Source organism: Haemaphysalis longicornis, unplaced genomic scaffold, assembly GCF_048455015.1.
Source record: "Haemaphysalis longicornis isolate Haplotype H1 unplaced genomic scaffold, Haemaphysalis longicornis Haplotype H1 scaffold_5, whole genome shotgun sequence".
NCBI lineage: Eukaryota > Metazoa > Arthropoda > Arachnida > Ixodida > Ixodidae > Haemaphysalis > Haemaphysalis longicornis.
Window position 1 is genome coordinate 151,249,882 of NW_027526385.1, and position 27,572 is coordinate 151,277,453.

General features: G+C 48.5%; 1 protein-coding gene and 1 long non-coding RNA gene across 2 annotated transcripts in view; one reads left to right on the forward strand and one right to left on the reverse strand.

Moving 5' to 3' along the window:
• Positions 1–27,572, forward strand: part of LOC144138744 (putative cytochrome P450 49a1) — a 69,060-nt gene that overhangs the window by 12,674 nt on the left and 28,814 nt on the right. The window contains exons 2-4 of the mRNA XM_077671160.1: positions 10,516–10,753; positions 12,996–13,186; positions 14,425–14,626. Coding sequence (XP_077527286.1) covers positions 10,516–10,753; positions 12,996–13,186; positions 14,425–14,626 — 631 coding nt within the window. The remainder of the gene's footprint in view (positions 1–10,515; positions 10,754–12,995; positions 13,187–14,424; positions 14,627–27,572) is intronic.
• LOC144138745 (uncharacterized) lies at positions 1,555–7,478 on the reverse strand. The gene is made up of 3 exons (XR_013315957.1): positions 7,177–7,478; positions 4,638–4,722; positions 1,555–2,155 (listed from the first exon to the last, which is right to left on the reverse strand). It is a non-coding gene; the product is annotated as an uncharacterized LOC144138745 (long non-coding RNA).

Consider the following 27,572-nt stretch of genomic DNA (forward strand, 5'->3'; position numbering starts at 1 on the left):
GATGAAATCATACACGAGTCACACAACCACATCACGAACGCCCGTTACACACACGACTTCTCAAGAAAATCCATTTCCTCATCTATTAGTGCGATAGACGGGTGGCTCACGCACGTGTCGCCGCTTTTTATAATTTTGTACGCTTCCGCAATTTCCCTCGTGCGCTGGCTTCTGTCCCGCCACTGCAAGGAATGCGGTTGTACTCCCGACTTTGAAAAAACAGTCGTGGTGATGAGAAGCAGAAGCCAGCGCACGAGGGAAATTGCGGAAGCGTACAAAATTATAAAAAGCGGCGACACGTGCGTGAGCCGCCCGTCTATCGCACTAATAGATGAGGAAATAGATTTTCTTGACAAGTCGTGTGTGTAAAGGGCGTTCGTGATGTGGTTGTGTGACTCGTGTATGATTTCATCAATTTTTTATCTCTTCTTTATTGCTTAAATAACACGTGTTCTTCCAATTAAATTTCAGTTGCTAGACAGCGCCTGTGTCGTCTATTCTCTTCTCTGTGTATTGTTTTCGTTCGCGCTGACCACCATGAATGCGATCCAACTCGCCCATTTGCCACCTTGTTAAAGTTTTATTTAAGAACCCATCCTGGATGACGATTGTTTTAACAGGTCGCAAGTGACGTATACTTAAGCATAGGATGCGTATGTTTTACGGTTACTTCGTTGACGAAGGAGCGCATTAAAAAGAGGATGCTGTCATCACCATTTAGCCTCTCCAAGCGCTGAACGAGAATAGCAGCGACAATAAAGTTTTAGCTGACCGTTTTTGACGCTCCGCTATGCTCCCCACCTCCCGCTTAGCACAACCGGAGCGTCAGCAGCGGAAAGGCTTTTAGCTAAGCGATAACCGTATCTCCCTCGACTGGGAATGACTCACGTGACTGGTCGTTTCGTGTGTAAACCAAAACTTCATCAAAAGGAAATACAAGAATTTGTGTTTGGAAGCTCAAATGAAGCAAAATACCGTGTTTTTTGCCTCATTTAACCTTTTTTGTGTAATTTAGTCGCTGAAATGGTGTAATGGTTTTAAATAATTTAAAAGAAGTCGAAAAACTTTGGAATAGCCAAGACAAGGCTGTTTTTCCTGGCGCTGCATAGAATAGAGTGAACTAGAATAGCATAGAAGCAGCACCGCGCTTCGGTCGGCGTTTCTCGCTTCCGTTGTAAACCTCGTTACGGTGTGTGGCACCTTTGCCTATTCGGAAGCGTTTAGCGATTTCGTCGCTCGTGTTTCAGCTGGCGAAGAGCAGTTCGCAGTAGCGCGCTCGCCTCGAGGGGGGGCAGCCATGTTGGAATTCCGCGCGGAAGCGGAAGCTGCCGCGACGGTTCGCTAAGAGGCCCCGGTTCCGGTATCGCCGCTAGCGCCCTAGCGCACCACGCATGCGCAATGGCGCTCCCGCTTGCTATCGTGGCGGAGCGGGCCGTCAGAAACGGTCAGCTAAAACTCTCTAATGTTGTGTCCTGCGACACACTAACACGACTACTCATTAACTCGAGCGACAAATGGGGATTTCGGCACGCGCCGCGCCTGCATCATCTTTCCCTTATGAAAATTTCTATGTCCAGTCAAAAGACAGTCTGCGTCCCGAAGGAAACAGACTGCGTGCGTCCTGTGTGTTTCCTCTGTGTTGGAATTTCGCCACCGACTTTCTGCGTACTCCAAGTGTCCCGTGTGTTTCCGTCCTCCATGCGTCCAGTCTATCTCCCAAAGGCAACACAGACACCATACGGCCTTTGTGTGTCCCCTATATGTCTTGAAGGCAACAGACCGCATTCGTCCCTTGTGTGTCCCCTGTATTGAAATTTCGCCACCGACTTTCTGCGTCCTCCAAGAATCCTTTATGTTTTCGTCCTCTACGTATCCCACAAGCTTCCACCTTTTGAGTGCCCTTTGCATGCTGTCAAATAACAGTGCCCCACAGCCAGCTGCATGTAGAAAATGTCAGCCAGCTCCACAGTCACTGTTTCATGCTGCAGCTGTTTCTGTAATAGCAAGCTGACAAAAATCACATGAATCACACGACTCTTGCAAACCTGACTATTTTATTCAGGTTGGATCCATACGTGCTGCTGCCGCCTGCCACACCAGGTGTCGCCTCATCTTTACCCCTCACAGGACGGGATAGCCACTGCCACGCTTGAACCTGAAATGACAAACGCATTGATCGCATATGAAGGGGTTTAAACAAACACGTCTCAAACATTTGCTGGTTATGCTTATAAATATAAAGGAGTGTTCCCATACAAAACTGAACCAAGTATCCTGAAAGAGAAGGTATAACTTCTAGGTTGCAAAATTAGCCACAAAATTTAGACCACATAAATTAACTAATGAGCTTACGAACATCAAATATGACATACTGTTACATAGGCAACACAACCCAGAACTAAGTACTGTTTAGATTCATGGCCTCCTCATGACGGGCATTTATACAGCCTCGCAAGAACATTTGAGATGAGGTTATTGCAGCAGCACTGTGGGAACAAAGCAATATGGGGGGGAGGGGAGGGGGGCAGGGAAGGCAACATAAAATTGCATGAACATGCTAAGACAGGCATTGATCAGTCGTCATCATGAGTAGTTGCTTGTGTCTACGCGTTCTTTGGAACCTATAAAGCCAGAAGTTTTATTGTGCATTTCGTTTACGAGACAGCACTTGCATTGTCTAGTTTGTTTGTCTGTGCTTGCTTACAAAAAGCAAAATGTACATCACCATGAACTGACCAACCTCTAGGTTGGCTCCTCACTTTTTATATTTCCTTGTGTCGATGGGTAGCAGACATGGGAACAGAAATAAAAAACAACCCTAGAAAAACGTGGTGGATAGCACACTTGCACCCATCATTGCACGCGTGCCACGTGGTCACTCATCCCAACAGATGTACAGTGCACGGAGTGACCCCCAAGCAGCGAAAGCTGGGCGTGGTCGCTCTGTACTTTGTGAAAATACAAGCTACTAGAAAGATTTGACAGATAGCACAAACAGTGCAGGTGCGCCAACTTTGCACCATGGCACGAATTTTTCAACGCACAACAGAAAACGCACAGGTATGTCAGTGACACCGTGGAGGAGAAATTCGAAGACAAACCAGGACATCAGTGACAGTGAAAGGGTTAAAGCGGTCGAATACAGCAAATTTAATTTCAGGGTTTATGCTTACCAGCAATGAGGAAAGCTACCGCAGTAACTTGAGCTGACTACTCTGTAACGTGCACTCAAATGCTAAAAACACACAAGCATCTTTGCATATGTTTGCACACAGAGCATTCATACTGTTCGGAAATAATGCAGGTTTTTCCTACTATAAACATCATAATATTGCCCCCAACCACGCCATTTGATTTGTTTACAAAATATTTTGTTACAAGCACCTGGCCACACCCTGCAATCTTATCCTTTTTTAAGGGAACCGTCTTTTTCCCCTTTTTCCTTTGTATGCTGCACCAGCAGTCCTGTTTGATATGGAAAGGGTGTTGCTTTGCGATCCCTATCCTAGCTTTTCCTGTTTTTTATTGAAAATGTTCTCGATCTAAATGAACGAGTGCAAAAGAAACCCTGCAGCATTCAATTCGCCAACGCTCATCCATGCACGTCCCTTTGCTGAGTCCTTCGAGGTTTGTGTTTTTTTATGTTTACTGCGGAGCACAAGTTTGCTCCGATAATCTATATTTTTACAAAAACCCTGCATTATCCGTGGCTACATAACAATATTCCAAACAAAGTCTGATACACAAACCAGAACCCCCCACAGCTCTTTCTTCAATTGCTGAGTACCCTTCTACAATTGATTGATTGTAGGGTTTAACGCGCCGACGCAACGCAGGCGATGAGGTGCGCCGTAGTGGAGGGCTCCGGATTAATTTTGACCACCTGGGGATCTTTATCGTGCGCCGAAATCTCGTACACACAGGCGTTTTTGCTTTTCGCCTCCATCAGAAAAGCAGCCGCCGTGGCCGGGAATCGAACCCGCGACCTCGTGCTCAGCAGCGCAACGCCTTAGCCACTGAGCCACCGCGGCGGGTACCCTTCTACAATTAGGACCATCATTATATTTGCTAGAGTAAATAGCTGTTCGGGGGGGGGGGGGCTACGATGGCCAGTGAGACTCATTACACTACATGAAACACAGTGGCAAAAAGGCACGCAATACACCCTTTTCACTGCTAGGCACAAGTTGCATCTAGGGCATTGAAGTGAATTCACCTAAATTCTATTTCTGGGTGCATGGAATTGTTTCACTCATGTAATGTAATCCATAATATGACTTTTGAGTAGAAGTCTAAAGATCTAGTTCATCTGTAATAGGCGGTAGAAGAAAAATCCCCACACACTGTCTGTGGGCACCACGCAACTACCACAGTGAACAAGGGTGACAAAGTCGTTATTAATTAATTCATGGAGCAAGGATGCAGCCCTGATGCGACAAAAAAAATAAGAAAGGTACCAGGAAGTTTCTCACCCTCATCGGTTCCTTATTTTTTGCCCCATCTCTGCAATGTTCTTATGTCTTAATATCACTAAGGTACCACAAGAATGCCACAATGGTTTTCTATGTTTTCATGTTCTCTCAGCCTTCAAAATCGAGATTTTCATGCATTTCACAGCCGTAATGAACTCCACTTACAGGTCGTGCAGGATAGATAGAAACAGGAGGCAGCCAATTCTTCTGGTAGCTCACAACGTACATCCTCCATGTCAAACACCTGGCCCTGTAAAAAATGGAAGTTCAAGTAGTAAACAAGCCATAAATATGCGGTATAATGCCGTGAAATACTCGCTCTGACAGGACATGACAGAATTTGTTTTTTGTAGGTGCAAAAAAGGCACCTTTAGTTCTTTCAAGCTAAAAAATAAGTACAGTGCTCACTGATTGAAACGCAACACTGCGAGCGCGTGGCCGCCAATACATGCAGCGCCGTCCATGGACGCCGCTGTCGCTGACAGCGCACCGCTGTCGCTGCGGGGAACCACTGCCCCGCTTATTGGCAACCGGAAGCAGCAAGCTTATGGTCAAAACACTCTCATCCTCATGGTATACCACAATGCAACACCTAGCTTCCACGGACGTCCACTGGCGGCACTGCATGTAGCGCAGGCCACGCGCTTGCAGTGTCGCGTTTCAATCCGTGAGCACTGTACATACATGACAATCCTTACAAGGCTTTCAGCCATACTTCAAAGGAACAGAAGCATCCTTACACTGAATTAATGTTAAACTAAGCCTATTAAATATCCCTAGGTGGTAGAAATCTGTAGCCCCAGATTTCCACTGTGCAAGCATATTCTCTGGTCCAGAGGGTGTGAAACGTGGTTACGGCTTTTAAAGGAGCCATGAAGAGAAAACACAAGTTTGGTTCATTCAAAGGATTCCGTTGCTAGAATCACGCTGACACCATTTTTAACATAAACTCCACTCAAATAAGCTACAAATTAGGAACAAAGGAAATGGCCATGCGACCCACTAGCTCATTTCCCGCAACAGAACCTATGCCATACCAGCCAGCTCTGCAGTTAGCGGAGGGCGGCAACAGCAAACGCGAATTAGGGAGAGGCTATAAGCTTGCCGAACGAACTATTTGCGCTTAAATTTAGGGCACATTCTTTTTACAGTAGTAAGAATGGTGGGACCAACAGTAAAGGTTAGGAAAGCACACGTAAGCATAGAAGTACCGATGCGTACTGCTGTTGGTACTGCGCGCACTATGCTTGGTTTAGCTGCACAGGACTGCAGGGCTTTGGGGTTGTCTCGGACAACAATGGCCGATTGACACAAGCAACGGTGTCTTACGTGACCATATTTGTGGAGCGAGCACTATGTTTCACGAAACGATTATTTTCTCGCTGAACAGAAACAAGCCACGTTTAAATACGGTAAAAACAAAACAAAAGCAGAAAGCGGCTTGCCACGGTATGGTGGCACCATCTAGGTTAACTAACGGTAAAGAAGGTTTCTCAATCGGCTGCAGAGCGGTCGGTTCCTGTGATGTCATTGCAGACCCTGAAAATGCACGATTTAGCGGGAAAACCAAAATTTTAGCTTAAATTAATGAATTTCTCAGTGAATAAAGCATCGTTTGCATTTGGACAAGTGCTGGGGGCACCATACCACACGAAATCTTTCGAATAACACAAACTTCTATTTTGTCTTCATGGCGCCATTAAAATTCTCTCTGAGGCACATAGTGAATGTCTCAGCGTGCCAATACCTCTAAGGGGTAGGCAAGTTGAAATGCTGACGAAACGAAAAAACAGGATGGTGAAGGAGCACGGTGGCAAGCCCACGCCCTGTTGAATCTTTTTTGCACCGTGATTGTATCCCCATCACATACATATTTGTAAGAATCAACACGTTTAACCCATGCTCAACATGTTACGGTCAACACAATTTATGCAAGCCAGCTACAAATAATGTCACACCACACAAGAATTTCCGTCTGATCATGACGATGCTGGATGAGCTTAGGAAGGTGGAAAAATTTCTTGCATTAAAACAGTGAAAGCTGCCCTGTGACTGCACCAGCAATGCAGGCTGGAACAGCATGTTTTCAAGCTGCGACGTCTAAACAATTATCTGGTCAAATGTTCTCTGCCTAAAGACCTTGTGCATGTGGTACTACTTATAAAGTTGCTAGCAATGCTTAAATGTTGAAAATTCAACGTATATGCAACTCTTACGTATTATAACTACAAATGTAATGCAGCCTCCTTGCATTCCTTTACCCGTAAACGAAAACTACCCGTTAGAACAATGCTAAGCTGCCTACGTCCTGTAAAAAAATATACTGTGGGTCAACTGCCTCCTAAAAAAAAAAAAAAAATCGGGGAGTGGGCGCTTTGTTTTACAACCATTAACGCAGTTTTCTTTTTTTTTTTTTTCATGCAACAAGCTTTAGCGTCGAATCCACCCAAGCCAAGCGGCGGCCGCTGGGCCGTCAGCATAATGTTTTCATTGCCGGCAATGGCAAGGGGGTCGATCACTCACACAGCATACTGGCTGCCGCTCCTGGAAGCCCATTATGACCGCGCCGACGCAGCCGGTAATTTACAATAAAAGAAGCGCGGCGAGCGGAACACCAAGGAATATACTCAACACGTTTAACAAAACAGCACTGCGGCAACGCGTAATAAAATTTTAACATGCACCACGATAAACAATTACTTACGGCAGAACACGCAGCATTTTTCACACGTCGCGTCGACAGACTGGAACTTGTAGTAGAGACTCTTGATTCACGTAGGCACGCACAACTTGTCAGGTATTTTGTCAAATGGCGACCTCGATGTGCGTTTGCTACAGCAGCGCAGTACGGCGACGACACAGACGCTTTGCCAGCACTCACGATGTTTCAGGTGGCATAAGAGCACTAACACGTAATATTACGGCAGGAGGATCACGTAGTAATTCACGTAACACCAGCAAATCGAAAACAAACCACCAAAACCACGCACAACGAACCAGCCACGTCTTCTCTTGCCACAGAACAGGGAGGCTATAACTATAACAATGACTGCATATATGCTAGCCTAGACTAGACTTATTACTACAGTTGGCTATCTAGCAGTCATAGAGTTTTAGCAGTTACTTTCTTCCCAGGGTTACTGGATATAGACAGTTGCGAAACTCCCCATAGGCCCCATGTATCGAAAGCCGGTCTTCGGGTGCCCCCCTGCGCCGGGGCAAGCACGGGGCAAGTTGACTAGCCTGTCGTCTGTCGGCAGGACGTTGAAGCAGTACTCAAGTGCTTGCGGCTGCTGCCGGAAGTCATAAAAAGAAAAGCCGCAAAAACACAAGTAAATTTTACGTAATTATTGTGTTTTAATTTAAAAAGCAATCTTTATTTTACAGAAGATTTTCAAATAATAATAGTTTAGCGAAGTTCCGTTTTTATCTCCTAGGTGCCGCGCGCGTCGACTTGCCCCTCAGCTTCCACGGAGTGGGGGGGCTAGCGCCGCCCGGATTCTGAAGCGGAGTTTCGCAACTGTCTATATTGAGTAACTCTGTTTCTTCCTTCATCATCACCCCTGAAGCAAACTAGGCAGACGCCATTATAGTATTTTGTTAAAGTTGATAATAGCAAGCATATATATAATGGCAGTATATTTTCTTGATGCGAGCAACGTCTTTTGTTGTCGTAAGTTGTTGCTACTCAAAAGCGAATAAAAATGGATTAACAAACGAAGTTATTATCATCGTCATCTACATCTAGATTGACTGTTTTGTGTTTTGTTCAGCGTCCAAGCATTCACCATTCACTGTTTGTGGGCTTTTCACAAACAGAACGGCCGGATAAAAAAATTATTCCCCGCAGACATACGCAAACACACGCGCACACGCACACACACACACACACACACACACACACACACACACACACACACACACACACGCACGCACGCACACACACGCGCGCGCACGCGCGCACACTAAAGCACCGTGCGTCAAATTCACGCAGGCAAACAATTCACTCAAATGGAGGCTTAGCAAGACTATGTGAGCTCAAGTATTACACCTAGGTTTACTAGGTGATCGTGTACTGTTTTGGTGGCTTGGAGGTTAAGTACTCGCCTACTGATTCAAAGGGCGGAGGTTCGAAACCCGCCTAGTGACCTAAGTTTTTTTTTTTTTTAACCGTGTTTTAATTGAAGTTTTTCTGCCTTAGGTTATATTTTGGCATTGTTGTTGCTGTCGTCTGGCTGTGCCCCTTTTTTTTCTGTCGCAATATATTTCTACCGCAAGCTCTGCCCCAAAAAACAGTACACCGCTTCAGCATTTAGTTGCAAGGATAAGCCATTTTACAACGACCCTGAGGGAAAACACAGACTAGGACAATCGGAAGCCACTTTTTAGGTTGTTTTTGTTTTCATTGCTTCGTTTTCTATTCGGCTTTTTGTGTTCTTTTTACTTTTTCTGGTCTGTATATTCTTCTCCCTCCCACTTTTTTTTCGTAATGGGAGGGACGAGGCACTTCGAACAGCCTCGTTCAATATGTATCCTTCTTACGCCACTGTTTCATACAAACGTACCAGTTGGTAATATTAATTCTGCGAATTTATCAGACCTCACTAGCACGAAATAACGTATACAGTGCTGCAGAATTTCCACAAACCATCGGCATTGTTTCTTACCATCTCTAGCCAAGCCAAAAAACTTAACCTTTCGAGTATAATTAAGGTTTACATGCTCGACTTTATGTTTACTTGAGGAAGCACAATCTTCAGAAAAAGAATGTAAGGCAACAAATAGTTATCCTTCCTCCCAGTGTCCTAGAGGCAACACAAAAGACATAAGTCAGTCTTTTGACTTCATTTTGCCTTCAGTACATACATAAGCAACAGCATTACGGCACACAGAAGAATTAAGACAGCAAATTCAAGTTCTATCTTACAGCCTTTGTCCTAGAGGCAACACAGGGGAAACAGGCCAAAGTCTTTTGACTTCATTTTGCCTTGAGTACACACATGGGCAATAGCATTGCGGAACTCAGAAAGAGAAGAAAGCAAGTCATTTTTAAAGTTTTATACCTCTCATCCGAAATAAAATCTTCGTATACAAATTTAAACTTTGTCTTTACCATAGTACATATAAAGGTAAAACATCATGGCTGTTTATCCGGCAGTCTATAAAAAGTACACAGCCTGTTTACGTCCTAGAGGTAACACAAAGGAAAAGTCAAAAGAAAGGCCACACAGTCAACATGCAGGAGACACAAAGTAAACAGAAAGGAAAAGTTCATTTTCATAAGGGTTACTGCGCTTACACGGCGCGTGCTGAAGCCCCGCCTCATCTCTTTCCTCATCGCTGTGGTACCATTGTCACGAAACCTACTGGCCCACTTGCTCCTGCTCCTTTCCGCACTCCAGTGTTCACTGCGCCCGATTCAAGCTGCTTACCTGCGCCTGCTTCATGTCCACAGTGGTCGCTTCCGGTTGGCGGTGATGACGTCGTTGCCGGGGACTCCTGATTAACACGGCTGAGAAGCCCTGCTGAGAATCACTGAAGCTGATGATGCCTCGAGCCCGCAGAAAATCGTTCAATAATCGTTGTAACGCTATCGCGTGACGAGGATAAAGCAAACTCGAAGACGCCGCCCCTGAGCCATTCCTATCACATCATACAGCTCCCGAGGAGCGGATAGCTGCACATAAAAACTTCAGTCTTTCCAAATTTCTTCGTGCCGGTTATTTTTAATTTTGATATTTTGCCGCGCCGCATATAAAAGAAAACGTAGACGGGCGAAAAAATATCAGAAAGCCAAATGGCGAATTACAAACAACCGTCTTTTGTTCCTTGTATTCGTTGGGACCACGTCTTATGGTCAATACGCTCAAACGCAAAGTATCGTCAAGATGGAATTCAAAGCGCACTAGGCATTAATTTCATGACATCACCTTCATTGCTGTTTTAAGAGCTTCATTGTCCGATTATACGAAGTGATGGTAGCGCAGATCCTGCCATGGCATTATGCGTGATCAATATAAGACAACCTTTCACCTTTCCGCAGGGCGCTACGACATCAGCAACTCCAACGATGCCTCGCTGGACATGTACCACCGGTACGGTCCCATAGTAGCCGAGAAACTAGCGGGGAGGGGAGTGCTGGTACATCTGTTCAGCGCCGACGACATCCGGACGCTGCACCAGGAGGAAGGGAGGACACCGTACCGCGCCGGAGCACTGCCATTCAAGCTGTTTCATACCGACAGGCCGGAATACTTCGCCAACGCCGGCATCCTAAATAGGTAAGCGCAGGCCAACCTTAAATAAACTCCTTGAGGCATTTAAACCTCGTTACGTGCTTTGAAGGCGAAAGTCTGGCGACACTCCTTAACAACCTCTTTACAGCTACATCGTATTTTCGTCTATTTGTTTGCTTTTTTTGCTTCCTCTTACGACACATACTGCGTCCCCACGAGGACTGGAACACGCCACCTCCCCCAGAATCATGGTTCTTCGCGGTTTGTGCGCATCCGTTTTACTCACGTGCCATCATGCTCCGGTGACACGCGGCGGACATTTTCCGTCACGAGAAAGCTTCGCGTTCAACAATCGTGGTCGTTTGACGCAGGGGTGCATGAGTTTTTTACCAGGCGAAACAAAACCAAGAGCGAGACTAGACTATTAGCGTAGTGCTGGGCTAGGCAGTAATTAAGGCTATATGTCGTACACCCTCCCAACATTTTTAATAATTTCAAGGGAGCGACGTCACATCAGCGTGTCAGCGCCTCATCACGGTTTCCAGCGGCGAATTAGGCGAGAGTGCGCGCACGCGCATAGAACTATCTGCTTTATGAGTGTCGTCTGCTACGCTGTTCTCCTTAGAGCAACATACATACTCCCTGCTTTTCTTGTGGGCGAACGCCGTTTGCAAGACGTCGAAAGAGGCTAGGAAGAGTAAACGTTCCTGATGTGCAGGGCAAGTGATACGAGAGCAACATCAAACGCGCATTGGAGGTGCGCATGGGCTCAAAATAAGGCCGGTTCTCGTTAACTAAGCCAGGCTGATACAATCGCAGGCAGAGTTACTGGATATAGACAGTTGCGAAACTCTCCATAGGCCCCATGTATCGAAAGCCGGTCTTCGGATGCCCCCCTGCGCCGGGGCAAGCACGGGGCAAGTTGACTAGCCTGTCGTCTGTCGGCAGGACGTTGAAGCAGTACTCAAGTGCTTGCGGCTGCTTACGTAAATCATAAAAAAAAGCCGCAAAAACACAAGTAAATCTTACGTAATTATTGTGTTTTAATTTAGAAAGCAATCTTTATTTTACAGAAGAAGTTTGAATAATAATAGTTTAGCAAAGTTCCGTTTTCATCTCCTAGGTGCCGCGCGCGTCGACTTGCCCCTCAGCTTCCACGGAGTGGGGGGGCTAGCGTATTAACTCTATGGCTAGCGCCGCCCGGATTCTGAAGCGGAGTTTCGCAACTGTCTATATTGAGTAACTCTGATCGCAGGGGTGAGCATCGTCTGCTACGCCGTTTCCTCGATAGCTATATACTCCCGAGGAAACGGCGTAACAGACGATGCTCACGCAGTATAAATCTTTATCCGCGTGCGCGTACTTCCGAGGAGAGCGGCCGGGGGAATCTGCTGCCACTTTTGCGCAAAAACGAAAAAAAAAAAATGCGGAAATGGGTATAGGATATAATGGGAAGAAAAGGGTACTCACGGTGGCAGCTTGCGGAGTCTAACGAAAAATTCTCCGCCAGACGCCGCAATTAGTGGGCCGTTTTTCTTCTGCCGCCTGTCTGATCACGGCTCGGTTGTCATGCATTGCGTCAAGTAAAGGGCCAAGCACATGTACGGTGATTGCGCGTTTCCGGGGGCATTTTTATTCGCTGAAAACCGGTCCGGCAACAGTCAGGAACACGTATGAAGGCGGTTTTGGAGAGGAAAAAAGAACGCGGGTGGGAACGCGTCCATCTACGCCGATGTGTTTGGCCCTTATTCTCTAGCACAAAAAGGAGCATGCGCGACGGGGTTATCGTTGCCATCCCAACTGCTGGAAGGCGAAACGCCAGCATCCTCCGTCCAAACGTTACGCTTAACGTAAGTATTGCTGTTGTGAGAACATGCGATTTAAGAACGGGTTTTGTGGGGCTTCGCCCTGCGACCTCTTCTGCTTTTTTCTGCCACGGCACCGAATGGTTGTACGTCCACGGCACTGTCAACGTCGATTGCGGTGGGAGCGGGTCTCTTGCAACAGAATGTGCGGCCAAATCGCAAACACATTTCGGAAACACAGTGAGCAACACTGATGCTTTCACACGCAGGCATAAGCAGACCTAAGTGATTTCCGCAACCCTTGCGCTATCAATTGCATGAAGCCATCTTCTGTGAACACTCTGTTTGTGCTGTAATTATGGTTCTCCCGCTTTTTTGACGGGCTTATCTTCGTTTTCTTTGTTGCGGTCTTGTCCTGCTCATTTTAGTGCCCCAAATTCTGGCGTATCCAGTGAAATGCATAATAGCCACCGTTCTTACAGCCAGGGCGAAGAGTGGCGCCGCATCCGCGCTATGGCGCAGCCGTGCACCATTCGGCCTCGAATCATCCAGGCGTACGCCGACGCCATGGGGCGGATTGCCGACGACGCCGTAGACCTAATCGACTTCTACCGAGACGACAACGGCGATGTACCCGACTGCCACGCCATCACGAAGAGATGGGCGCTCGAGGGTGAGTACTCGCAACCGCATCCCCCAAGAGTCTATGGGTGATATTTTTATGCTTTCAGTTAGTCTTGAATGAGCTTTGTGTAAAAACATTGAACTCTTGAAGATACATTACGCGAGGTATAGCAAAAGTTTATCATATTTTTTGCATGAAGGCAGAGAGAGAGACACAGAGAGGAAGAACTGTTTTTGTTCCGAATTAAAGAGCTTGGGTCCTGTTTGCCACGTTAGCCAGACAGGAGATTTTGGATCCTGGCGGCGTCTTCGGCCACCTGTACAAGGCGCATCTGGATTGTAGTGCTGGGGCTGGGTATGGGGCTGCGATGCAGGGTCTCCCAGTCCTCTGGTGTTTGGTGTGTATGGAGGGTCTTGTTCTACGGTTTCTTCTGGCATTACCACATGACGCGCGTAAAGTCTCCGCAATTGCCCCAGTGTTAGCACTTATCTGAGATTATTTGTGGATGAAGGTGACTACAGCTTCTTGGTTTAGCGTAGATGTTCGGTTGACGCTGTCCCCATGCCTTGGCCTGTGCAGCGTTAAGCATCCGGTGGGCCGCTGGCAATTAGCGCGTGCGGAGTTGGTGATGTGTTGTTATGGCTTTGTATGAGTTGAGGATGTCAGAGTTGTGTGAGCGCTCTTTTGCCGCTTCATAGACGGAGCTTTTCCCGGCATAAATCTACTGAGTTGGAGTTTTCTTGGAGGTTAGAATGAGAGACAGCTGGGCGAGTTGGAAGGGGTTCATATTCAGAATTTAACTCCGCGAAAGACGGATACACGAAAGACGGATAACTGCGCTCGTCCGTCTCCTTTCTTGTATCTGTCTTTCGCGCAGTTAAATTTTGAATATGAATTTCTTGGAGGTTATGTTCTTAACTCTGCCCTCTGCCGGAGCAACGGTATGTTATTGGATCGTGTTTACACCGTCACTTGGCTGACGGAGTGTTTTGGAGTATAATGCCTTTTAGTCTCTGCAGTACGGAGTAAACGTTGTACTGCTGGAGGATTTACTGGAACATTCACCCAATGGAACTCTGCATCCCGCTCGTTTTCATTTTCTCTGCAGGCCACTGACGACACACAGTGGAGCACTTTTAGCCGCTGCCAAAAAATATAGGCAGTGTTCCTAGTGAAGCAGTAGATGGCGCCGGGAGGGTACAGGAAGTGGCAGGCTTGTAAACACTGGGGAACGAAATCTCGCGTCGGAATGAGTCAAACTGGTGCGCCCGTTCCTTTGTCGCCAGCCGTGATGCTGGTTTCCCTGGACAAGAGACTGGGTCTGCTCAAAGAGCCACTGGGACCCGACTCGGAGGCTGCGCAGATTATGGACGGCATCAGCAGTATCTTCACGAACATGGACAAGCTGGTGACAAGGTTTCCCTTCTACCGATACTTCCCGACACCCACCCTGAGGAGCTTCCAGCGCAGCGCGGACTACCTCTTGCCGTAAGCAGGCAGCGATCCGGCTGTTGTGGGGTGAACGCACTGGTGGGCATACCTTTAAAGGGACTCTAACACACTTCCGATAAACGCTTTCAGTTTTTCCTTCGCGTCTGGAAGCACGCGAAAGCTATAGTTATCGCCATCCCCGAGCGGCACTGCATGATTTTCTCGTCGCACTAGATGCGCCTTCTGTTAATGCTTTGCTTTTGTGGCTTTCTTTCTAAAGTGGCCATAGAATGTGTTCATTGCTGCAACTTAATGAGAGCCGCCCAATAGCCACTACATTGTGTTTCGATTTATCGCACTACTGTGCTGCAAGTTTCGGGCAGCGCTCTTGTTCTTTGTGGCAGAGCCACCACTACGTGCGCCTTCCGCGTAGGCGCCTCTCTGTCGGTGACTCCAGCTTGCAGCGACAGCCAGGAGATCCCATGCCGCAACATGCCTGCGAACGGCCAGTTTGTGGGTGCCTCACTGTTGGCGTGATTCAAACTTCGGCGGCGCCCGACTAGGCATGCAGAGGCCTGTCCGAAGGACGCGGACGCCGTTGCAGAGACCTCCTCTCTCCTCTCTCGGGCTCAACGTGCGCCGCTACTACCGACCTCTCACGAATTCTGAAAAGAGTGTTGTGTGTGACTGTACCATGTCGCGCCGTGTGCAAATAGCAGGGGGAAAATGAGTTTGATCATTAGCGCTTTGGGTATAAATACTGGGTCCGAAGCGCGGACGTTAGTTTGTTTTGGTGCAGCAAATCAATACTGACACCCTGCTCGAGTCCTGCACAGTGTGCGTCAGGCTTGTCTAGGGCAAGCTAGCGCACGGCTCCGGCACGTGCTGGCGACATCTGCTGACAGCCGCTGGGTTATAGATGGCTTGCCATTGCGCGTGCGCGGATCTCGGGCAGGGTCGGGCCGGTGATCGTTTCGCATAGACCACTCCAATTTGCAGACGCCACCATCCACGAAGTGCGCTGATCTTCCACAGTGCCAGCCGTGAGCGGGGACAGGCCAGATGGACACCGCGTCGTCCGACGCGGTGCTGTGTCGCCGCGGGCCGTTATGTATCTTTTGAGTCGCATGCGTACCAAACGAAAAGCACGCAACAAGAATGCCCTGGAGTGCTTTCGGTCGAACCTTTTCTGCTATTACGTGACTTCCTGGGGTGATGAGGCACAGCGTCAAGTTACGCGCTTATCTCTGGTGCCATCGCTTACTCCTGGCACTGCTGCACAGAAGCGCACCTCGCGGGTGGTGGCGTCTGCAAATTTGAGAGGCCCAAGCTAAACTACGACAGGCCCGAGCCTGTCCGAGACCCACGCACGCGCAAAGGCAAGCTATCAGCAGACGTCGCCAGCATGCTCCGAAGCCGCGCGCTCGCTTGCTCTAGACAAGCCTGACGCGCACTGCACTGCAACCTCGCCCCTCCTGGCATTGTTCTTGTCTTGCTTCGGCTCATCTCTCGGCATGCAGCAAACCAGTTAAATTTGCCTTCGGCTTCTGGTCGGCATCTCCAAGGCAGCAACATCTGCTGGCCGCTCAACACCACGCTACCACACGCATGACGGAGGCGACGGAGGTGACGGAGCCTGGTGCTAGGTTCCCTTTGCGTATGCAACAACGGGCTGTCAGCGGTGAGATGGCAACGTCGCAACAACCGCTGTAATGACGTAATTCGAGCCGTTGAAGAAAGCCAAGACAGGGCGAGAGAGGGAAATCATTTGAGCAGGTTTCGAAGTTTTCTGATAGGCATGGAGCAGTGATTTTTGACTAACGTGTTTTGCGACCCCCTAATCTACGCACTGGTAGTGCTGGTTGGCTACGTTCTGCAAGCATTTAAGATTTCGAAAGAATTTTGTAAAATTTGTTTCAGGGTTCCTTTAACGATAAGGAATTTCTCGCTTCACTGTACAATGATTGCCGACCGCCAAAACGATGCGAGCACAGCTGTTGTCATGATGCCGGTAATACGGTCACCTGAGCATACAACGCCACACGCATTGAAGTGCTGCATTTACATTTGCTACACCATTCGGAAAGAGGAATGACCTGAGGGCTATTTTCTTTGCAAACGACAAAGTATACGCCACCAGGAATTTTCCCTTGCTTCTGATTGGTCGAGAATTCTTGCAGCCGCTGTTATCTTAGAGAGATACCAGCAGAAACCTACAGCCTGGCTACCAGCGTGAAGTTTATCTTTTTACGGACAAGGCTCTTTAGTGAATTGGTGTTGACTCGAGAATACCTGTGTAGAGTGGGGAATATAGTTAAGACTCGATTTACCGTAGTTGAGGGCAGTCGCGAATGATTTCGTTAGATAACTTCTGGGAATAGAGTTAAGCATTTTTTCGTCATTTAATCCAGTACATTCGATTATATACTGTAGCAGCATGCAGCATAAGTACGCGGCCTCGTATTTGTGAAGCGTAAATGCGCCAAAAGTAAAATTGCGGCCTACGCGTTTGAAAAGGCACCACAAAAATGGTTAGTTGAACAAGAACGGCCACGGTCGGGGACTACAAATTTAGTTCCCAATAAAGAAGTGCGTTTTGCAAGCAACGGGTGCACGTATTCCTCGTGAGTTTGTAGTGCGTCCTATGAGTCTTCCTTATCCTGCTGTGCTCCGGCAGACATCCGGAGCATATCACGAGCATGTCTAACTTTACGGGAAACACCCGCACAGGAACTACCTGCATAACGATGGTGAACGAATAACATAAAGCACGCCCCGAAAGATCTGACCGCCGAAGACCAATTGAGTGGATGGAAAAACATTTACTAGAGGCGGGAAGAAGGAGGGGCAGTGGATAAGGGGAGAAAGACAGAGGGCTCATAGGAAGAACCCCCGGTCCCGGGCGGTGGTGGTGGTGGTGGCCCATAAAGTGGCACATACCCACTCAGGGGGATTGGCCAAGAAGAGTGTTTTTTTTAACTAAAAAACCAGATTGGCAAAAAGGTGCAGTCGAAGAAAAAATTTAGAATATAGGTTGAAGACAGAAATAGAACAAGAAAGAGGGGCGAGAGAGCCTGATCAGAATCATTTTAACAAGGCAGACGAGCCGTCTCTGAAATGAAGGAATGAATGGCTTGACAGACATCCCCATGGCAGTGGCCTAGCTGCGTGACTCCAAACGACAAAAGCACTGGCAAGGTTAGTGGCATTCCAAGACGCCGCAGGGGAGCCTTCAGCAGCCTTCTCCGGTGATGCGAGAATCGGCGGCAAAAAAGGAAGAAATGCTCATCCGATTCAATTTCATGGAAGAAGTGGCGCAAGGGGGAGGTTGCTAGATCTGCCCGGTATAGATACCTGTTAAGTGGGGGAACACCACACCGAAACGAAGTCAGCGAAACTTCGCACGAGCGAGTTTGGCAGAGGCTTCTTTTCCACCGAAACCTGAGGTGTTCGAGTTCCGGAGAGGTGTGCAGCCCGTGATCGGACACGTCCTGGGCCAACAGGTATTGTCCATAACGGGCTAGCAACACGCAAGCAAACGGGGGAAGCACCTCCACAATAGGTAACGACAATGCCGTTTTCGCTAATGTATTCGCGGCTTCATTAAGGGCTAATCCACAGTGGCCAGGCAGCCAGACAAGCCTAATTGCCCGCACATGCGTGGGAACGAGGGAGTAAAAAGTTTTAAGCATGGGACTGACAGTTTCTGAAGAAAGGACCATGCACACGGAGAGGGAATCCGTGAGTATCATCACTGAAGATTGCGCCGAATCGAGTTTCAGAACAGCAAGAAGAATAGCCAGATATTCTGCATAAAATATGGGAATATAATCTGGTAGACGCAATGAAAAAGACCAATTCAATGCCGGAGAGAAGATACCCACCCCAACTTTTTTATTTTTTCCAGAGGCGTCGGTTGTAATAACAACGTGCGATGGGTATTCAGACTGGTGAGCCAGGAGAATGTTTTTAATTGAGTTGATTGGAAGCAACTTAGCATGTTTTGGGAAAATGTTATCAAAAGAAACCTCCACTACTGTGTGTTGAGACTGCAAGACGGGAAATGATAGGAGCGTGGAGTGTAATGGTTGAAGTAAAGAATTGGCAAAAATGTCCTGCGGGCGCCGGATACGAGACCAATTAGAGCCGGGCGCCAGATGCAACGGCTACGGAACGAAACTTCTTTTTTACCGCTGGTGCCGTCTGTCTTTTCAACTCAAAATTACAACTCCCGGTTCGCAAAACGACGACGACGACGAAGATCCGATCGCCCGGTCTGCCTGAACCGTCTCAGAATTTTATCTCTCCGCACATGGTGCATCAAACCTACTGCCACGACTTCGTGTTCCGTCATCGTTGGAAGAACCTGGTCACCACCTGTACAAGTATCAACACTCGGAGAGCCCGCGTTTGTCACCATGAAGGTGGGTCACAGTGCTTGTCGGAGCTAGGACTAACACGGCCTGTGCACCGGCTTTGCCCGCTCGTCGCCGATCTTGCCTACCTAAGATGATACCGAGCGCTGGAGAATGATGTATCGATCTCGTCGACGCAGCGCAGAACTACAGACTGTTGTGTTCAGATCATCCAATCTATCCCTGAAAGCATGCAAACCAATCGCAATAAGCCAGGCCATCGCCTCGGCCGCCCACCTAACACCTAGCGAGCTTCATGATTCCCTTCTGCGACCGCAACCGGACAAAAACATCATTTCTGTCTCCGCATTTAGAATTTCAGCGCTCACCAAGCTTCGTGGACTCCAATACCTACGCATTCAAGACACCGACATTCCCCTCCGCGCATACCTTGCTTCTCCCACAGACTCTTGCCGCGGAGGGATCCATGGCGTGGAAGCCAACACCCCTCCTGGAGAACTCGCAGCTAACCTGATCAGCACGGGTGCTTCCATGATCTCAGCACGCATGATGGGCCGCACTGAAACTGCCCTCATTACATTGGCGCGCTCCACCATCCCACGATACGTGATTTACGATCACACTGAATTTAGGTGCTACCCGCAAAAACCAAAAGCCCAGTTCTGCTCCCGCGGCCACAACATCGGCCACCGAGTGGACGTCTGTCCCTTGCCTCCATAAACCATGCTTTGCCAAACCTGCTCCAGGGATATCACCGGCCTGGCAGCGGATCAGGAACACGACTGCGTTCCAAGGTGCCGCCTCTGCCGGGGTGCTCACGCCAGCACTTCGCCAAAGTGTCCTACACGCATGGATGCTGACGCACAATCGGCACGTCGCGCCTACAAACGTCGCTTGGCTAACCGCCGCTCCCAGAGACCTGCCCTCGACATGACCAGCTCGGATAGTCAAGACCGGCGTCACCGATCCTCGTCCCGAAAACGACAATGCTACCAATCCCGACATTGACAACGGCCCCAGTCCCAGCAGCGACACTCCTACTTGTACCGCCACAACCGGTCTCCATCATCTCATCGCCGCGTCACATCATCCCAGCATGTTCGAGTTCGCCTTCCAGGCGATACTCAAGCACAACAGGGGGAGGTGAGCCAGCAGCCTTCCGTCGGGGCACCTACCAGCCCTGCACATCCTCCTGCCACGACAACCACGTCGTCCCTCACTTATCGTAACGCTCTCGCCCCGCCTGGTTCTTCCACCTCTCCTACCCTACCGCTCCCACTCACCGCTCCAGACACATTCCCTGAGCTTTATGCCCTTATGGTCAATGTTTTGTCGCATTTCGATCGCCGCCTCGCCACCATCGAGGAGGCCCTTGACCATCGGCCCCGTCGTAAACGCGCCCCACCCAGCCAGAACAGCCCTTCACCGTGGACACCGAAGATCAGTTATAATGCTGTCTCATCCTCCAATTATATGGCAGATGAACTGTCGAGGTCTCCGTCGCAAACTCTCCTCTCTCAAAACTCTCCTGTCATCACAAACGCCTCAGCCGGACTTGATACTTCTTCAAGAAGCTTTACACCTCCCCCTAATTCCTGGCTGCGATGCCTATCACACAGGCGTTGCTGACGATCCCACCACCCTCAATCTCATCACCCTTATTGCAAAACGCCTCATCTACACCCCGTAGATCACACTTCCTACACTACCCCACATTTCCATGCCCATGGCATCCTCATTAAACCAGATCCGAATTCCGCTCATACCATCAAAATAATCAACGTCTATCGTCGCCCGAACAAACCACTATTTCACCCTATTTTGCCCGCTATCTCCTCCCAAGGATCAGGTTACGCTGGTGTTGGGGACTGCAATTGCTCCCACCCCCTTGGGGGTACACCAAGGCCAGCCCAACGTGCCGAACCTTGGCCACTGCAATTAGTCAGGACCGTTTTTGTCTCCGGAACAATCCCGCCTTCCCAACCCGCCTCGGCAACTCGGTCGAACGAGACACCTCCCCAGACTTGTCGTTCTTCCAGGGCACAGGAAACCCTTCGTGGTCGCACCTACACGAAACCCTCGGAAGCGACCATTCCATTATTGAAATTCGTTTACCGTTCATACGGTCCCAACCCCGTCCGGGATCCTGCGTGGCTCTCACGACTCGCATCGTTTCCGCCTGTCTGATCTCCCGACCACTGACCCAACTAATCCCGACGCTTGGCTTCCTGCCCTCATACGCAATCATGATCGGCACGCTAAATATGTTGACCCGACAGCCGGTGCCCCTTCCATAGACCCCCATCTCGTGCCCCCTTGGGACGCGCGCCACTCACTCATTCGCCGCTGGCGCCGGAACAAAGCCAACCGTCACCTGCGCCGTGGAATAAACATCCTCACACAAGAAGCCCAGGCCTACGCGGATCAGTTAGCTCACTCGAACTGGTGTAATTTCTGCGACTCTTTCAATCCAGCAATGAACACCAAACGAGCTTGGTCCCTCCTCCGCTAGCTCATTCAACCTTCCTCACCGGTCCACCCTGTTCCGCGCATCCTCCTCTTAACAAAGCAACATCCTAACACACTAGCATAGGACCTGCGCTTAATCATGCACCCCACTAGCACACACATTCCTGCTTCTGCGCTTCCATGACGAGACTTCCCGCCGCCCCCCCTACGCCAGCCTTTTGCAGCAACAGAACTGCACCGGGCGCGCAACACCCTTCGTCGCAATACGACGCCAGGGGAGGATCGAATAACTTATAAACTACTCCGCAACCTTCCCGACAGCGCACTTCCAGAACTCCTGGCTCTGTTTAACCACATCTGGCTCAGTGGCGAACTGCCGGCGTCTTGGAAACATTCCAAAATTATTTTGATCCTGAAACCAGGCAAACCACACACTCTTCCAAATCTTCGCACTATCTCGTTTACGTCTTATGTTGTTGAATTGCTTGAGAGTATGGCATTGACACGCCTGAAAGGCACTTTTCTCACACCTCTGCCCTCCCTTTTACCCAAACTGGATTCCGCCACTACATATCTACTCAGGATACCATCCTCCGTATTTCCCAAGACGTCTACGGCTTTCGTATGTCCTCTCAGCTCCGTGGCATCTTTGTTATAGACATTCATAAGGCCTTCGATAATGTTCAGCACCCTGCCACTCTCGCTAACTTAGCCTAAACTAACTGCGGATCCCGCATGTATACCTACCTCCGCTCCTTCCTCTCTAACCGTACCGCCTCTTTCTCTATCCCGGGCTGTACCTCCCCCCATTCTATCTATCAGCTGGTACCCCTCAAGGCTTCATCTTGTCACCCATCCTTTTTAACATCGCTTTAGCTTCGCTTCCTCCGCTATTAGATGCCATCCCCCTTCTCTCCTACTCTATATACGCGGATGGCATCACGCTCTGGGCAACCAAGGGCAGTCCCGGCAAACTGGAGGACACTCTTCAGCAAGCGTGTGACGTCATCCAAGGCTATGTCCCGTCTGTCTGCCTCTCTATTTCCTTTCAAAATCCGCTCTACTTGTAGTCAGTAACAAGCGGGGGTGGCACCGGACCGCTTTCTTCCTGAGCTACCAATTTTTGGCAGCCGTATACCGCAAGTTGACACCCTTCGGATCCTCGGTCTCAACCTTCGTTATGCGGGCAGCTCTGTACCGACACTGCGGACACTTCACAATCATATCACTCAGCTTTCCTATCTCCTCCTCCGGGTCTCCAACCGAAAGCTGTACTGCACGAATATCACCTGCTCCGCATCATCGATGCTTTTGTTATGTCTCATATACTATACGCAATTCCGTATTTGCAACCCTCGCCATCTCAACTCTCGTCCCTCGAGGCCTCCCTCCGAATACTTTACCGCATCGCTGTGGGAGTACCCTCCTACGCCCCCAACGCCACCCTTCTGGAACTCGGGATATACAATACTCTTGAACACTTCGCGTGCCATCACCAGGCCCAACTCGAGCGCCTGCAGACTTCTGCCCAAGGTCGTGCGATTATCAATACACTTACCTACCCCACTTCGCAACTACCCCCATACCATCGGAACTCCCTCCTTGGGCCACTTTCGCTAATTTACGGGTTGAGTCCTTGCCCCGCAACATGAACCCTGATCGACACCGTGCTCGTCGTGCACTGCGCGTTCAGGCCCTCTCCAAACGAATTAATTTTCTACTCTCCCATGGTTCCATCGTTTACTTTACTGACGCCAGCGACATCCCCTCAAACTCAACCGGCACGGCTTCATTTCTCCAACTCCCCTCTTTAGACACTGCCACGCTTTACTTTCTTTCCCCACCGGATTCAACCTCCCTCGAAGAATACGCCATTGCCCTAGCAATAGAGCACGCTACTCTTACTGTTCCTACCACCACGCCAGTATATATCTTCTCCGACTGTCAGTCAGCCCTTCGTAACTTTGCTCACCATGATACCCACCCACACACCACTGACTTCGTCACTCCGATACTTGCATCGAATGCTCGGCCACGCTTCAAACTGGTTTGGGTTCCTGGCCACGCTGGCATGTGCGGAAACGCCTTAGCAAACGCGCTCACCCGAGTACCTTTCCCGGGTCTGCCGATGTCGTGGCGAACCTTGTACCACCCGCCGACCATTCGTACTCAACACCGCACTTCCCGCTGTTACTAATTACACTCCGGACGCCTATCACGCACCCCGTACCCACACCCCAGTTCCCGTCTAACTCGCGACGCCGCGTGCCTCATTCGGCAGGCTCGAACCTCTTCACTCCCCTCCCATCACATTCTTCACCGCATCTATCGGCGCCCTGGCCATCCTTCCTGTCCCGCCTGCTCTTCCTACCCATCCATCCCTCATTCTTATTGGGACTGCACCCGCCATCTCTTGCCCCATCCCTCGCCTGCATCACCTCCTGGGAGCTCTGGCTGTCTCCCCCGCCGACAGTAAACATCCAGGCTGCCCAGGAAGCTCTCTACAAACACGTGAACCGGATCTGCACAGGCATTCTGTAGTACTACGTGGATCCGGGGAATTGAACTTCAAATTAGGACCTGGACTTTAGACCTGCGGAAAATAAAAGTTTGTTCTCTCTCTCCCGGTTCGCGACGCACAGTTTCGTGAAAGTGGGTCAAAGGTGCTTTGCAATGTTACCGTTGGCGCACCAAGAACCAATTTTGAGGCGTTCTCTACAAAATAGACCAAAAACAACGCGTCTTGAGCTGCGTTTTTGAGAAAAGGTTTGTTACACTGGGAAAGATCATGATATTCATTTCGTTATTTCGAGTTAGCCAAAGCATTGCTCTCTATGGGCGTTTGAAGGGGTATCAGGATATCTTCATCAAATCGGATTTTCGTTAAATCGAGTATCATTACATCAAGCTTTGACTGTAAAATTATTGTAAGAAATATATGAGGCGCACAAAGCAAGAACAGAGGCGGAGTGAGTTTTCTTGCACAAAATAGAGGCACAGGCTTTAGGTCGCATTCATAGTTTTGGAAGCGGAGGAAAAGTGTAAACGCCCGTGGATGCGGTTGTAGTCGTAGTACCCTAAGAAGATAGGGTTGCCTTCAGTGAAAAGTTGTGAGGCATCAAGCTGACATTCGCGAATCGCAACATTATTCCGCTTATGTTAACATTTAGTCTGAAATATTTGCTCCTAGGGCTGCAAGAGCTCGCACCCGTCCGGTGTCGATGTTTGGGCGACATTGCAGCGGAATACGAAAATCGTCGTGTTGAGCCTCTAAAATTGTCACTGCATTGGAAGGATCTCGCCGTTATTAAGCAGAAACCACAACTTCCAAAGTACATGTAAAGTGGGAAGCTCAAGACAATCGCTGGGGATGATGATGACTTTGGGGTACTGTAAGACAGAGTGCGTTTCCTTTCAGAGTTGAAGAATTTTTGGAAAAAACAATGGGCCGGGTGGCTGCTACTGTATATTTAACAAACATTTTTTTATCCCCCTTTAGCGTACTACATAAGGTGGGAATTAGGACAATAACGTTATTATTTGATTGCTTATGGAAGAGCAATTCTGCTGTCTGCGGGGAACTGGGAATGCTCTTGCAAACGTTTTCGCGCGTGTAACAATAGACATCATCAATAAAATTACTGGAAGAAAATATTTCCTGCCTTTTATAGGTGCAGCAAAGCTCTAATCGCAGTAATGTGTTACGGAAAAGTTGTGAGAGGAAAAGAAACCGGGCGAATAGACTTCATGTGCGTTCTTGTGAAATAACCCGTTTGAATCACTCAAGCTGGGTTTTATTTTTAGTCCTGACTCCTGTAATCGCGCCTAGACCAGGTATGCTGAGCCCCTGAGCTCCCAACCGCAAAATTATATTTCAAGTGCATCTACAGTGTTTTCATACATAATATCTTGTTAAAACATAAAAAAGCTATATTTTTAAATAAAAATGAGACAACGGTTTCAGTGACATCAGTAGACATCGAAAGCCAAGTCAAGTCCGCAAAAAATTCGTATTAGGGTAGCGCGCGAATTAGCGCGCGCATGGGGAACGAGTGGAATAAACTTTATTATAAAAAAACTTTATTATGGAAAAAACTTAATAATTGGCAACGAGGTTTTCTTTTTTGTTAGTACTTGTTTGCCTTTATTTGAAAAAGAACATGAAAGGTAAAATATGTCTCCTAACAGTTCTTAGAAACAGTATCTCTTGCATTATCACTGAGCTCTCTTCTCTTGTGACGCGCCATTGCTGTCGAGGGTACTTATTAGGCAGCTAAATGAGCTCCCGTACGTCAGTTTGCCGCGAAACGTTATTCGCCTCAAGTGTCATTCGGCATTTTCGTGTAGCGCCGAATTAATGACATTAGGAGAGAATGACATTTGCTTTAAATGTCATTCTCTCCTAATGCTTTAAATCTGCCGTGTGACAGGGGCATAACTCGCATGGCATCCAGTATCCACCCACATACGGTAACGAAGAAGCCCCCTTTGAATTAATAATGCTTCTGGGCCTCCACAGCCTCTGGCTGGCACGCGTGGCCTGGCTCCATATGAGCGTGGATGCTCGACCAGCTTGGTAGATCTTTCCAAGAAGTATTACTCAGTTTGTTAAAGGGCATAAAATACAACAGCCTTCGGGTGATTGGTTGAAGTTTGTAGAACCGATGACTACTGAAGTGAGAATGCAATGACACAGCCAAGCCGGAGTGACAGCTGGCTGCTTTATGTTTGCGTGTTGTACTACAAGTGTTGTATTTATTTATGTATGATATGGTTATGCGTTAGACCGGCAATAAATATCGCTCCTGGAGATAGCAACGTATAAGACCCACCAAAGAAGCGGGAACATCTAACAGAATGAGCTTGGCAAGCAAAATTACACCATCTTCCCGTAGGGGAACCCTGAGTAGTATGCGAAGCAGCCATGGGGTCGACTGAAGTTGCCATTAGTTTTCAGTTCGTCGTTTCCGTTGATGTTCAGCTTCGCGTGCCTTCCTTGTAGCAGTAGCTTCTTGACGTAGTTTGAATGAGTGAAGGACATAAGGCGCGTTCGTAGCACGTGCTCCCGTCTCGGTTTGTAGCGCAGTGGGAAGAGCGCCACGTACCTCCCGTTGGGGCCAGAGAGTCGCGGGATCGAAACTGGGCGCCGCCTAACTATTTCTTTTTATAGTGGACTGCGCTGACGTCAGCCCAAACGGGGACGGGACTGAAGAGACGCGCATGAGCAGTATAGTGCGGACGGCGGACAACGACAACGAGGGAGGGAGGGACACAGCCCCGAGCATAAGATGCTTCGCATCTAAAAATGATGGCGCATTCAAATACACGTCGGCTTCAAAAAGCGAGGGACCGAGGTTTGACTTCGACCATGGGAAGGGCTCATTTTGTTTCATCATCAACCCCCGTCATCATGTGCCCTCCCATTGTGTAAAGTTGCCTTTCCCGCAGTGCGTTGAGGTTACGACATCGCCATCAGTGAGACCAAGAAAAATTCGCTTGAAAAGCAGCAGGAAGCATATGTGGCGAATACTAAAAGTACTGCTTTTTTTGTAAGCGTAATTGTTCATGGCTTGCATAGATTTTGTACAACAAGTTACATCTGAGATGCATAGGGTGCGCTATTTTTAAACCCGAGAAATTAGTTGTGAACTTGATTACGTGGTAGGATGTACCCTCATCTGAGAATTCAGGTGTCAAGTTGTGATTCAAAACGTTTTGTTTCGAAAAGCATGATGAATTCATGTTGAACTGTTTCACAATACGATACTAGACCGTAAGGTGTTTCTCTCACCGCAGTATTAAATAGCTTCTTTAAGCTGACGCTCTTGCCATGACACCTCTATGAGTAGCGGGCTCGTGTATCTTTCGCTCATGTCCTGTAATGTTTCACGTTACAAATTGTTATGACAATTCATTTTGCTTGCATTTTACCCCTTTTTACAATCTGGGAATCCTAAAAGTGGCCATGAATACAACAAACAAGTTTGGTTCATTGACAAGACTGCTTTGTCACGACAACAGTGATAGCAACTTTATCGCAAACCTCAAAGAAATAGTCAAGGTATTAAAGAAAACATATTGCCATGACAGAAGTACCATTACCGCCAGCTAGACCCCTGTGGGCCGTGAAATCAAAACAGGAGTTGAAGTAATGAGAT